We start from the raw sequence: 14987 nt of genomic DNA, 5'->3' as shown, positions 1-14987 counted from the left end.
TTTTTAACGACAAAATCTAATCTTTTCGTTGAATCAGACCAGTGATTTACTTAATTGTTTGTGTAGACGCCTATTTTTTAATGTTTAACAATCTAATAATAATCGCTCATAATTTTCGATAAAGGAAACATTTGTTAAAATTACATTTTTTAACTTGAGGTAATTTTATTATTACTAATTGAACCTTCACGGTCTAAAATATCTGATTTTAAATTTCATAAAAATCCGTTGATAAATAACCGAGATATGAGGCTCGAAAGTCTTAGCTGAGACACCCTGTATAGTTACTTGCTTGTTGGAAACATCAACCGAGAGCAAATATCTTAAATAGAAGTTAATGCTGTTGTGTACAGCATCTAATCATTGGTCGCTCAAAAATGAGTGTATGTATGAATTAGAACAGAATTTAATGCAACATGTCAGAAAAATGAAAGATAAACATTATTGAATAAAATAAATTGGATCACAAGCACAATATCAAATCTTAGTTTAAAAAAGTGTACAAGGTGATTCACGAGTAATGTGCCCAATGGAATTGAAAATGCAACCCACAATACATTTGAAACGTAAAGCTGGATATTGTCTACGTCCGAATCCAGGTTCACTTTGCAAGTGTATTGTGGGTTGCATTTTCCATTCCGTTGGGCTCATTATTACTCGTGGATCACCTTGTATCAAACTTGACAAAGAAAAATGAGAATTTACTGAAATTACACTACAGGATGGTCCCCATATAACCTGCCAAAAAAATTCTGGGTCATTAGAAAGATCTAACAAGTCCAAAAAACCCCTTTCATTAGGTCCAAAATAATGGGGATAATTAACTATCCACACCCATTCGACGCTGCTGACCACAAAAATACGTACCTACTCAGGAATTAATTATTGCTGTTTGTAAGGATGACAGTATCTAAGCAACATAGGTACCTGATTCGTTTATGACAAATCTCAAATCTGACAAACTGACATTTATTGAAAACGCTGAACACTGTGTGCGTTAATTCACCAGCTTATTTAGGTACAAAAGCTGAATTTGTAGACTGAGATGAATGAGTAATAAATAAAGTGGTGTTCCTCAATGTGTAAATAAATGTAGAGGTAGTGTGTGCAAAATTGTGGAAGAACTGTGTAATAAGAGTATCGTCTTAATTGTGGTTAAATAGCCAAAATTGAATAAATTTATTTACACTTTACATATTCGTACTTTCAACTCTAACTGAAAATATGTACTAACTAACTAAAGGTAAACTAGACTAGAAAAATTGTTTTATAATAAATGTTCTGTGTGCCTTCCGTTGGCATTTAAGCACATTTGAGTACGCCAGTACCAATTTTGTGTTTCGCCACAGAGTAAATTCAAATCGGCATATTCTTGTTTTGTGAATTTCATAACTTTTTGAAGGATTCGCAAATTTAAAATTAAACTTGACAAATGTCATAGGTGTTACAGGTACCGTTGCTAAGGAAATTGCAGCCAAGTAACCAGAATTACCTTTTTAAAACCGATTAACTCATTAGCGTACAGCAAATTTTGACCAAATTTTCAATTATTTTTATCTCGAAAACGAAAAGACTTTTATTAGAAAAATTTTGTGTATGAGTTCTACTCATCGTCACCTATTACTGGATTTCTTCTGGCAGGTTATATCGGGACCAGCCTGTATATCTCCAATGTATAAGTGAAGAACAATGAAAATTGTGTTTTTATATTTCGGTGTCACAATGAGCATTTTGTGACACTGAAAACAGTTACACAATGATCAATTTTATAGCATCGTTTCTAGTGATTCTTGAATATGGGGTTGGTATTGATAGTAAATATCAATGTTAAATGTGATGTCATTTGAACCTGAATCCATGTTGTGGGATCAAAATAAATTATTAAGGAGGTAGATTATTAGTAACAACATTTGTGAGACAATTTGAAATTTCATTTTCAATGAAATGATATTCCTTCATCAATACCAACCCAATGCCATTAAAATAAAAGTCACTAGATAATTATTTTATATTTTTTTAGATTAAGTTAATGAAACCGAAATAGAAAAAATAACATGTTACACTCGTTTCACAAGACATTTTGTCGAACTCGTTTCTTTAGAGCGCTTCCCGCTGCGCTCGTCGTGCCCTAAACCCTGTCGTTCGATAATAAACTATCTTGTGCAACTCGTATAACAATATACTATTAGTTCTATTGCACATATGCACATATTCTTGTTTATCATTTTACCAATTTGTTCACACTCCATCCATCATAATTTGTTCATAAGCAAACAATTCGAAACGAAGCGAAGAGAAGAAAAATAGATACATTAGCGCAAACAAAATTATTGGAATTTGTGGATTTGGAGTGAATAAAACCAGAAAAGTAAAAATGGATGAATTCATTCATTTGACAAGAATTTTCCGTTTAAATATTTTAAACCCTGGAAGCAGTAACAGTCGTTTTGAACTTCAAATAGATTCATTAATTTAATGTCCAACTCAATGAAATCTTTTATTTTTTCTCTCAGCATTTTTCAACTTTTACAGATCTTTTTACTTTCCATACTTTTATTAATAATCCTATAGTTTTTGAGGCTAATTAAATTTGGTTCATTATGCACACCCCTTGCTGTTTTTCTTAATTTTCATTATAATAATATTCCAGATATACCTATATTTATAGTCCAATTCTTACCCCTTTGAGGTGACGTCACGATTTCCTTCCTCGCTTTGTCTTTATTAAAACGACAGAAACAGAAAAAAACAAAACAAAAAAAAAGGCACGTTTATTTATTGTTGGTTACTTTGAGGTTATTTTATACTCCTGTCAATTTGACAATTTTCAATTTCTTTCACTTATTACATTGATCACAAACATAACCTTTCGAAGCTATTGTCAACAAATTTTAAACATTATAGTTATTTATGATCAATTCAAATTTGTTTCTGATCCTAGCTCACACATACATGAAGTTACTAGATAATGACGTCATCGCAAAAGGGTAAAAATTGGACTATAGTTGGGTTTATTTATTCAGTAACTTAGTTCCGCATCTTTCAGATTTGTATTTTTGGCAAAATTAATAATACTATAATTATAGTAATTTCGTTTAGTTTTAAGATAAATTACCTATATTGTATTGGGGAAAATGACCAAATGAAAGAACAAATATTAATTTAACAGATTAATTATTCAGTTAAAACAGAATTAAGATCACATATTTAAATATCGGGCGCTGAATCCTGAGCTGGAAAGGAGTTGGAAACTGTCAATTGTTTTGCTTTTTTAAAGTGTAAATTGACAGTTGTAATTAGAACATGTTGACAGCTAACCTAAAATTTATAAACGAAAAATCTTTCTGTTTTTTCCTTCTTTGCAATGTTTTACATTAAAAATAGAATAACTATTCCTATAATCGATTACTATTATTATTATTATTATCTATGGAAGCCTTTGCTGAAACCAAACATGTTCAATCATGTGCCGATTAAACATAAACAAATGTCATTCGTGTCAAACGGCGGGAACTGCAAACTTCACAATGTTCCAAATGGTTTTCTTGTTTCAACGCCTACTCCGCTCAGGTTTTTATTTGAACGCATGATATTTATAAACATCAACAAAACATAACCTACATTTTTTTTAATATAATACTGACACAAGCGATTAAAAGTAGATACTTACCTTACTTTTGATGACACAAAAGCGCCTCAAGAGTGCCAGCGATGAAATTATGATAAACTAAACGAATTATTTTATCAGCCGTAATTTGAATTGATTTTAATGAAAATAATTATTAACAAGGCATTTTAACGATCCAACCATTCTGGTTACTTCACAACTGTTAACACAAGTGTTAATAGACTCTTGGTAGTTTATTTGTACAATTTGTTATGGACAATCCCGTCAACTATCGGTTCGTTTAAAAGAAGTACCTATTCATGGAAACTTTATACGTAAAAAACCTTCATGTTTTACAATGGAGCCGACTGGATTTCTAATAAAAGAGTATCGATTGCACAGCTTCAAGATATTTTGTATTTTAATAAACAAGATCTCAAAAAAAAATCACTGCCTTCTTGAGTTAGCTGTCACGCACCACATTCAGAATAGATAAAAATGGTTGTAGCCCAAAGGTCGGTTTAGAAGTTTCATCAATTATTTTATATCTATCCGAACCCAAGTTATATTGGCAACTCCTTAAAAAAAATCAAGTGTTGAGATAATACGTGATGATCCTTTCCTGCCGTTCGCGCTCCTCCGTAATAACCTTCCGCTGAAATGCCCAGACGAAATCGTACGACCATCTATCCGTAAAAAAATTCAGGTCAGCTAGTTTACGAGTCTCCCAGGTCATAATTACGTCCATTTTATGCTTCCAGTTCCGCCAGACATCTTGGACTATCCGACGAGCACTGATATGGTAGTACGAGAAGGATCAAACGTGAGTTTACGATGTGCGGCCACCGGATCCCCTGAACCGACAATAGCCTGGAGGAGAGAAGGAGGAGAGGCCATTCCTTTAGGAAACGGACAAGAAGGTAATGCATAATCCACGATTGTGACCAATCGATCGTTATTTCGTTGTATTATGGAGCATACGCGTTTGTTAAGGACGCACTTAACAGGTGGCTGAAAATTTATGGCCGCAAGAGGGCTTAATTGCTGGCTAGCGACTGGAGAGTTGTGAAATTGGCGGGTCTTTTTTATGTTCAGACGGGGATTTTATCGTAATTAATTACACCCAAAGTTAACGTCTATTTTTTAATCGGTACAGATTAGGTAGGTATACATTTACATGTATTCTTTTTTGTCCTCAAAAACGAACAGGAAATTATTACCCAATGAAACAAATCTATTTGTTATGAACGTCGCTATTAATAAAGGTAATTATTTCTATAGAATTAATACACAACATGATGTTCGTTGAGTTGAAGCTTCTGATTTCGTGTCATTCTGTCCATCCAGTACATCGGTGCAATAATCGTAAAAGCAATTATCCAATGCAACTAAACTGACCAAACGGATTTCCGTGCAAATATATTCGCACGTTGCTGCAAGTCAATATTTTACTAGCATAAATATGTTATTTGATTAAATAAATAAACAAACAGGTTGAAATCACCTTCGATATCGTGTAATATTTTTACAACAAATTCAGTACTCACGCTAATCATATTTCATAACGACCAGTCTCTGCCATTATTTATTTATGTAATCCATACATGAAACTCAAATATTTTCTGTTGCTATAAAAATAAAAATCCCTAAATTATCAGCGATGCCAGTTTTTGTCATAAATTTCGACTGTTTGATGCAGTAATTCTGTAAATTTTGCGTCAACATCTATTGCAACTCACTATTAAAATACATACAAAATTTTTGTAAATTGGAAATTTTAATCATTTATCGTGACTGGTGGATCCATAGGAAGATTAAAATGTCTATGGATCAATAGAACCCTAGGATAAAACAGACTGTACTAATCTGAAAATTCTTGACGTTCGAACTCTGCACATATTGAATTTTCTTTGAAGTACCTAGATATTTTATTTTGTTTATTTTACTTTAAATTTTAGTAGTGATTAAAGTCAGAAAATTAGTTCAATTCTAAGAGCAAAGTTGGTGCTTTCTTGTATTCAAAGCAAATATGGTCTTTGATCTGAAACTTCCATTTCTTCTCATTTCCGTACTGGTCTTACTTTATTTATATGTTTAAATGTGTCTACTTTGTGTAGTGAAACGCATTTATTTAATTTTTTTTTTGTTTCTAAGAACTAATATTTTTTGACAGGTTTAAGTTAATGCTGTTAATTCAGAGGAAGTAACGGCATTATTTGCTGGTTAATATAAATTTTCTTATTTAGTACAACATTCTAAGCTAAACTTTTTCTTAAAAAAGAAATAACACGTTTTACTAATTCACAAGTAATAATGTGCCTAACGAAATTTGTGATGCAGCAAACATTACATTTGCACCGATTATGTGTGTCAACATGACCGAAAAATGTCAAATCTAATCAAAATCATTATGTGAAACAATCAATGAAAATTAAAATAAAAAACTGCAGGGGACATGTATTGTTGGTTGCATCACAAATTTTGTTAGATTCATTATTACTCGTGAATCACCTTGTATATATATTTATACAGGGTAATTCACACAAGAATACGAACCTAACATGCATGCAACCCAAATTACATTACAGGGACCATGGTTTTTGTAATGTAAATGTAATTTGGATTACATGTTAGGTTTGTACGGCTCGTACTCTTATACAGGGTGTTAGGTAGGTAAATGTCCTGCCAAACTTTAAAGAGAGCATCAGAATGCTGATCAGATTCAAAAAGTCCTGGGCCGTTTTTGGCTCAGCTGCATAGTTTATTTTAAATCTGTTGACAAAAAAAGTACATCAACTCGTTGAGAACCACTGAAAATTGTATTATAGTAGTCACTACTACCGTAAAAAATTCAAATAATATCCTTGGAAACGAAACTTTTTCTTAATCCAAATAAAAAATAAATTGTAGACGAAAAATCTACCCAATTTGGCCTAATAATGAACTATTTACATTTTGGCAGATCATTTACCTAACACCCTGTTTATTAGCATAATATAAAAATTTACCATGAACATTCTCAACGTAAATGTTGATGGTAAATATTTCAATTTCACTTACAGAAATTACCGGTCCCAGCTGTAATTTGTACATGTTGGAATTTTCACATTCAGACTAGAGAAATTCCGATGGAATTTGCTAAATTAATACTAAATGAACAAACAATTATTACCTTCATTGGATTTCCTCGGCAATTTCTAGAACAGTTGCTGGGCTTTATCAAAACAAACAATTATACAGTGCCTTTTTTCTAACGCTGGCCATAGGGATTTATATGGTAAAAAAAATGTTTAGGGAATGTTAATAAGCTTTTTAGTAGGAATTTTTAAGTGAAATTTGGCAGGATATTAGATTAGTATTTTATAAATCAATTTCCGTTTGGCCCATCGTACAAAACAAAATAATCACGGAATTAGAGCAAAAATAAATTTATTAAATCTATTAAATTTACCACGTGACTTGCCAAGTAGGCTGACATAATGTAAACTCAACAAACGTCAAACAGTAACAATTTTCAATGGTCACCTTTTCAAATAAAGAAATGATTGAATGGGATAGATTTTGAAAAATGCACAGTTCATAAACATAAATATAGGAAATCATAATTACATCAAAATAAATAAAATTCTACTTCAACAATATTAAACTATGTACTTTAATTATTTTTGAATTTTCATTTCATAAATTGTTCAAACTGTCTTCGATAGGCTGCAAGACACTAACCAAGACGATCATAAAAATGTTGTCAAACATTTCGTAACTGTCTAAGGGCTATGAAACCTTCTGAGCAAAAAAATAATGTAAATTGACTTATAAAATACTAATCTAATATTCTGCCAAATTTCACTTAGAAATTCCTGCTAAAAAGTTTATTAACACGATCCAAAGTTTTTATCATGTAAATCCCTATGGCCAGCGTTAAAAAAAGGCACCGTATATTAATCTCTCTTTAACATTAAATATTAATATTACGAATAGACCACGTTTTATATATTTAATTACCATTAATTGTTTTTACACCCAGAACCATACCCCGTATGTTTCAAAACATTTCTGGTCAAGAGCGACTTAAAAAAAAAACTTTAAAACCAAATGGCTTAAATTGAATCATTCAACTGTAAATGTCGTTACTTGTTATTACGATAGCTGTCACGAACTCGGTCACGAACGATCTTTCATAAAGTGAGAACGGTTTCTATATGAATTAGTCACCGTTATTAAGAGGAGTAGATACCAATGTTGACCTTGAAATTTCCACAACACCGGCTCGGCTGTCAGAGTAAGCAATAAACCCGGCAAACCAACCCCTGCTTATTGTAATGATGATTTACATGATTTACAATAGGGTCTTTCACAGGCATGTATTATTTTGACGCTTTGGGTAGTGGTCAAATAAAAGTATCGATATTTTCTTGTTAGATATTTAAAAATGAAACACATTTTTTAAATTTAGTTATTTGCTTTGATCGTAAATCTAATAAAGCAATCTATTACAAAAAATAAAACAGAACTTTCAATTATTTTTAAATATTTCATTTAATATCTCTTATTGGCATATTTCTTGATGTTCTAGGATCAATTAATTCAGGTAGATAACATTTCATATAAAATTGTTCCAATTTATTTTTCATTTTTTTGTCCCAAAAGTCGTCATTTTTTTTCTATTACTGGCGTTTTTAGTTTGTTTTTTCCTGTCCACACTGCCAATATACATTTTTTTTAATTTGTTATATGAAGTTGGCCTTGTATCTGATAATACCAGTCGTGGTTGGTATTAAATTCGTAATTACCATCATTTTTAATTTTCCAAAATGGGATTAATTTCTTCATAATGGCTTCGTCGGGTGTTAAATTTTGTTTATACGCAGTATAAGGGCATTTTATTTGGACAAGGCTATCGATCTTTTCTACGAAACCATCTGGGGATGCTCCCAAGAAATAAACGCTCTTATCAATAAAAAGACCACAGGAAATTATTTCAATGTTGTCGTTATATTCTTCGGTTAGGTTTTTTCCCAGTTCCTTCTTGACGTCAATTTCATGTATTTTTCCATGATTTAAAGAAGGAATTTTTGTTGAAATGACATTGTAGTTTTCCTTAGCTTACAAATTTTGCCAAAATTTGAGGCAGTTATTAATTTCCTTCTTTGTTCCATCCATTCACCATCTTCATTTTGATCTGCCGTTCTTCGTTCAATTTCAGAAATTTCTTCATCCGTTTTTTTTAATGATTTAAAAAATTCTTTCTCCTCTTCTTCATACATTTCTCTACACATCTCAGCCTGTTGAGAATTTTCACCATAAGATTCGTCAGGTTTATGTGTCCTGGAGTGCTGGTACCCTTTTGAATAACCTTTTTGCCTCAGTTTTATTTTTATTACATCACGTTGTTTTTTCACTTTCGCCATTCTTCGAATCTCTAATTTCCTTATGATTCCATTTTTGTTCCTTCTTAATGTACCATGCGTCATTCATCAGGTAAAAATACTCACTTTTGGTTTATTCTTCCAATTTGTCAGGTTTTGAGTACTTCCTCTATTTCGTTTTCTACTTGTAAGTCTTTTTATCATTTTTTTATTAGCTTTGGCCATATTAAGAGCAAGAAATAAATTCCTAGTATCTAACCTCTGAAAGAAGAAATAGAATTACTAGGTGTAGAAAACTTAAATATTTTATTACATACTTACGTCACCAATTAATAAAACACTAGTAATAAATAGTCTCACTAAAAGTACATACATACTACATATAAACACTATCCACGTTAACGGGTACACAAGTAAAACAAAACAACTAAACAAGAGAACACAATAAAGAAGCAAGTAACGAACACAGGTCGTAGTCAAAATGGAAAGACATGAAATGAAAATCCAGACTAAGGGAATACTTTATCTACAGTGAGCGGCAAAAGTATGGAATAAATTCCTTAGAAATTAAACAAAATTTTTTTCAAAAAAATCTTTGGAGAGGTCAATTTTAGTTTATAAAAATACATATTTTAGTACCAAACAAAATGCCAAGCAGTCATTTGTTTTCGAGTTATGATGTCATCGATAGTTTTTTTAAATAGAAACCCCCTATTTTTTTCCTTGGTTCTGATAGCCCCTTTAATTGTTTAAATGACAGTATAAAAATTTTGTTACCTTACATAAGGAAATTTTTGAGAAAAAAAATCATAAAGTTGGAAAAAATAAATTTTATAACGACCAAAAACAAGTCAAAAAATCAAGTAGGTAAATCAAACAGTTAAATGTTACTGTCAATTTCATTCGTATGTGTTATTTGTTTTATAAAACGCTTTCGAAAATGACTCATTTAACAAAAACACAACGTATAGAAATTTTAATTTTGATTGGGTGCGGGGATAAAACTAGATAAAACTAAAACAGGGGGAATTTCTTCATAAACTTGCTTATTGTCAACAAGCTGGAGGATGGCAATTCGAACATTTAATTCCATAATTTTAAGTACTTGCTAACAGTTTTTGACTTGTTCTTGTTCGTTATAAAATTTATTTTTTCCAGCTTTATTTTTTTTTTTTCTCAAAAATTTCCTTATGTAAGGTAACAAAATTTTTATACTATCATTTAGACAATTAAAGGGAATCAAAAAAAAATAGAGGGTTTCCATTTAAAAAAACTATCGATGACGTAATAACTCGAAAACAAATGACTGCTTGGAATTTTCTTTGGTACTAAAACATGTATTTTTATAAACTAAAATTGACCTATCCAAAGATTTTTTTGAAAAAAATTTTGTTTAATTTTTAATGAATTTATTCCATACTTTTGCCGCTCACTATACAGGGTGTTTGAAAATTGCTAGTACAAAAAAATACTGGTAATTGGTGATGGTGAGTTAAAGTCATCGGCAAAAAAATTTTTTAATAAAAGTCCTCTAGTTTTCGAGATAAAAATTACTAAAAATTGGGTTAAAATTGTTAGTACCATTGTTAGTTGCCAAAATCTTGCAAAAAAATATTTATTTTTCATATTATTGTACAGTCCTTCATTATCACGCTTGGTTACCAAGGTTTAAAAAATACTGCCCCGCCTGAGGCGTAAAATATGCTGGGATAGGGTTACTTTATCCCTTTTGTTTAAAAAAATTAAAAATTGTTTTTTTGGATTTCTTAGGACTTCTAGATGCCACAGTTTTTTTTTTGTACTAGCAATTTTCAAACACCCTGTATACTGTAAAGAGGAAACAGGTATAGGAGGGTTTGGGTACATTATAAATCCATCAAGTAGCTTCTAAGGCCCCCGCTTGCGGTAGACTTATTATTGGGGATTGTAAATCATCGACGGCAAGCTGAATTTTACTTTGCAAATTGTGCTAACGCTGTAATGAGCTTATTAATTAAAATATTTTTACCGGGTTTGAACCTATCATTTTTAAAGCAGTAAGTCTACATTTTGGCTTAAGAATATATCCACAATCTGGTTTTGCATTGTTGTAACTAGGAACCATCAATTTCACGAAAATATTTGATACGTTTTCTAATAATAAAAAAAATAATTTTTAAGCCGATTTGTAGGGAATGGTTTGCTCTTTTTAATGAGATGATTTCCATGAAAATATGTCCATTAGGGCTAAAGCTACAGTGTTAGCACTATACATTGAAAGCTCCATAAGAAAAGTACGTATCTACTCCTCTTAACATTTAGCCGTGTCGCGGTTCCGTAAATGCGGTCCAACAGCACTGTAATTCGCAAATTTTTTAAAGCTAGGTTATGTGAAGTTTGGTCTATCGTTATGTGCAATAATGTGAAGGTGCACCAAACGTTTTCGATGTTTTGTTTTAGGCAGTTCCTGTCGTATTTAAAAAACGCGAGAACTTTGCAAAAAGAAAATATAATATTCATGCAGGACTTCGTATATCGACAATATAAGGAATATCGTTGTTTCGATGCAGTCATAAAATAACTCACAAGGGGCAAGGTCTACTGCATAAAATTTATGCCTTTTCTTGATTCAACAATGTCTCTTAGAATTTTTTTCCAACAGAATAAAAAAAGAGCAAGAGCTTTCTGTCGGAATGGTTTCACGATGAACAGACAAGACTACTATTTAAAAATGACAAAATCTAAGTTGCTGTTCAGAATTAGTCCCTGGAATTATAGTTTTACCTAATCAGTAACGTTAACAAGGTATGATATGGAACTCTTATATCAATTCACTTTTTCCAGCAGTAAGAGAGTATGACTGAAATGAAAAAATGATTCTTAACAAAAGCTCCGTTAAATCCTTATCTTGTTAATTAAAATTACACAATATGTATTACGAAATTTGAATAATAAAATCAGAAAAAAAGTTGGAAGTTCGAACCCGAGGTAGAATGCGAACGTTTTACCAACGCACCTACTACGATGGATTTGCTTAAGGTGTTTTTGTATTTAACATACAGCCTGTAATCAAAATACACGGAAATATTTAAACACGTAAGCACTAAATACTCCCACATTTACGGAAAAATATGCGTTTTCTGAAAAACGTAAGAATACGTGAACAAATGACATGGCAATTTAGACAATAAATTGTGGACGCCTCACTGTCTTAGTTTCATAGTCCAAATCATAAAAGCAATAGTAAAGAAAAAGTGAACTCTCGCTTTTTACACGCTTCATATGACAAAAAAGGATCTTCTCATCGGAGGTTGGGTTGGCATACATCAGTTATTGGTTGCAGCTCGACAAACGGTACACTGTATTAATAAGCGTGTATTTGTTATTAAATCGTTTAAAATGCCAAATTTTACCAACGTGGAATTAACGGATGTACGACGAGGCGGTTGCAACGTGATCCAAGCGCAAATACTGTACCGGGAACAGTTTCCAGGCAGGGTTGTACCTAATTCAAAAATGTTTACTTCCGCGGTGCAACGGTTGAGAGAAACAAGAAAGTTCCATCCAAGAACGGAAGATTGTTCCCAACGGATGGTTGAACCAAAAGTACCCTGAAAGGTGGATTGGACGAAACGGTTCAATGTTTTGACCGCCAAGATCTCCGGATTTAAATCCTCGTGATTGTTTATGGGGACATTTAAAACAGCTGGTCTATAGCCAGCCATAAATTCGGTAGAAGAACTAACTGAATGAGTGGTGGCAGCAATTTCAGCCAGTGCAAATCGTCTTCAAATGTGTTGGTGGTTTACGGCTTAAAATATTTCCGCCTATTTAGATTACAACCTGTAGTGTTGAGAGAGAAAGGGATAAAATTCCGTAATATTCTTATGTTCGATTATTATAAGCTTTCAGATTTTATGTGCAAATTTCATTTCATTTCAAGTATTTGATCATTGCGCTTTTGCGAGAATTTTATAAGGGCTTTGAAAATTATTTAATATTAGTACACAACTTCTGGAAATTAAACTTTATTGCTGAATATGAAAAAAAAAACAAAATAACTTTATTCATATAATTGCTTTAATGAGTTTTAGCTCATCCAGAAGGAAAAAACTAGTAATTACAACCAAATTGTGCCCACTTCCTTCATAATCGCCGTGAACAGCCTTATTAAGTTTGCTAAACAAATCCCCGGCGATTTGTGATTTGTGGAACGTTTGATGCAATGCCCAATTCCTGTTTGATCAAAGTTTCTTTTAGTTTTACAATTTTTGCACACATTTTGTAATTTGATTTCAACACGACCGCCCACTTTTCGATCCTGTTGCTTCACCACAATTTTTATCGATTTTTCGAAATTGTGACAAACGGATCGAATATGGAGAGACCCAACAATTCTCAAATAGTTTGTTTTGACCGTTGCCTAAAATAAGGAACGTTTTATTAAAAATTTACTTTTTTAAACAACTTACCAGGTCATCATATAGATCTTTATTTTCTAGTTTGAGGCGCGACTCTTTCTCTTTATCTAAATCTAAAACATTCTTGTGCAGTTCATCTTTTTGTTTATCCTTCTCTTCCAACTTTTCATCCTTCTCTTCCAACATTCTCTGCAACGTGGCGACCATTCTTTGATCGTTGTTGGAGACTTGCTGATAGATCTCCTTTAGCCTTTGGAGGTGTACGGACGTACTCATCTGGTCGTACATACCATGACTTACTGTGAAACAGATAAAAGCACATGCGTTTTTTTTAATCTCAAGCGGTCGAAAATCGCGCCTTTGTGTATCTCCATAGAAACGGTTAAAGTGGCATATTTTTTTTCAGCGGAGTAGAAATACCTAGAAAGTTCTAAGAGTAGAAGTATCCACAGGCGACTCGACCAAGTCAAATGAAAGGCCATTTGAAGCATTTGTCACGATTTACTTATCAATTACAATATTATAATTACACGAAATATTTAATAATTAGATTATCCCTATTAAAAAAAAAGCATCTAAAAAAGAGAAATAGCGAAATTATTACCCCATATTTAACAGCTTCCACTGTGCTGTAGGACGAGTCTCCCGTTGTGGGCGTATGGATGTCAGATCAAATGTTAAATGTCAAAAATAGCGCAAGATGGCCCTTCAGTGTTAAAAAGTAAACAGTTGTAAGTTATAATCGTTTGCTATTCACGTTTTGATCATTTTTGTTTTATTTAGCGAATATCTGAAGTATGTCCGATGCTATTGAAAACGAAATGCATTGCACGGCTCCACAATTGACGCAGATTGCCCAGTTGTCGACCTTGACTTCGTCTCGGTCTTCAATCTCTGGGCTTAGCACAAAACTCACTCACTTCTACTCTTTATGACATAATCTACTACCGAGCGATCATTTAAAAAATAAATCGAGTTTGCTTTGGAGCCTATGCTATAGCATGGGTTGCCATAGGTAACACGCCGACTCGATTTATTTTTTTAATTGATCGCACCGTATTAGTACATATCTAAAAATGAGAGACTTTGACCTACTTTTCAATTATTTTAATAACTTTATAGGTTTAATTTTGAATGATTCTTACTTGGTTTTTTTTTATGTAACCAATTGCCCTGGTTTAGAAATAAAAAATAAATCCATTTTGGGTTGGCTTCAAAAAAAAATGGGAACTGTCAGAAAAAGTTCTGTCAGATTTTATTAAATTTTTATAGTTTGAAACGGCCTTTTAGAATTTAGGTTAAAAAACTGCACTTATGTGTCAGAAATACTACTGTCAAACAGGCACAAATTGACATAAACCGACAAATTAAATTTCCAATTTACATTAGGTCAAATTTCATTTCCCGTTTTTTTTTTGAAGTCAACTGTACTATGTCGGCCAAAAAATTTTGGTCGTCATTCTGTCAAAAAAAAAAAAAATTGTAATCCGTACTTTATTGTCATCATGATTACCGTCTTGATTATGAACGTTATTTTTTTGGTGGTAAATTTCAAAACTCAAAATTATTTTGTCATTTCTACTACACAGAACGTTTACCTCAGGTTATCTATGT

General features: G+C 32.1%; 1 protein-coding gene across 2 annotated transcripts in view; it reads left to right on the top strand.

Moving 5' to 3' along the window:
- LOC138135096 (neurotrimin-like) overlaps positions 1-14987 on the top strand; it is a 113155-nt gene that overhangs the window by 85216 nt on the left and 12952 nt on the right. For both annotated transcript variants that reach the window (XM_069053744.1, XM_069053743.1), the window contains exon 4: positions 4369-4527. In XM_069053744.1, the coding sequence (XP_068909845.1) occupies positions 4369-4527 (159 nt within the window). The remainder of the gene's footprint in view (positions 1-4368; positions 4528-14987) is intronic.

This window comes from Tenebrio molitor, chromosome 7, assembly GCF_963966145.1.
Source record: "Tenebrio molitor chromosome 7, icTenMoli1.1, whole genome shotgun sequence".
NCBI classification, from domain to species: domain Eukaryota; kingdom Metazoa; phylum Arthropoda; class Insecta; order Coleoptera; family Tenebrionidae; genus Tenebrio; species Tenebrio molitor.
The sequence above is the reverse complement of the archived record's forward strand: the minus strand, read 5'-3'. Positions and strand labels throughout refer to the sequence as shown.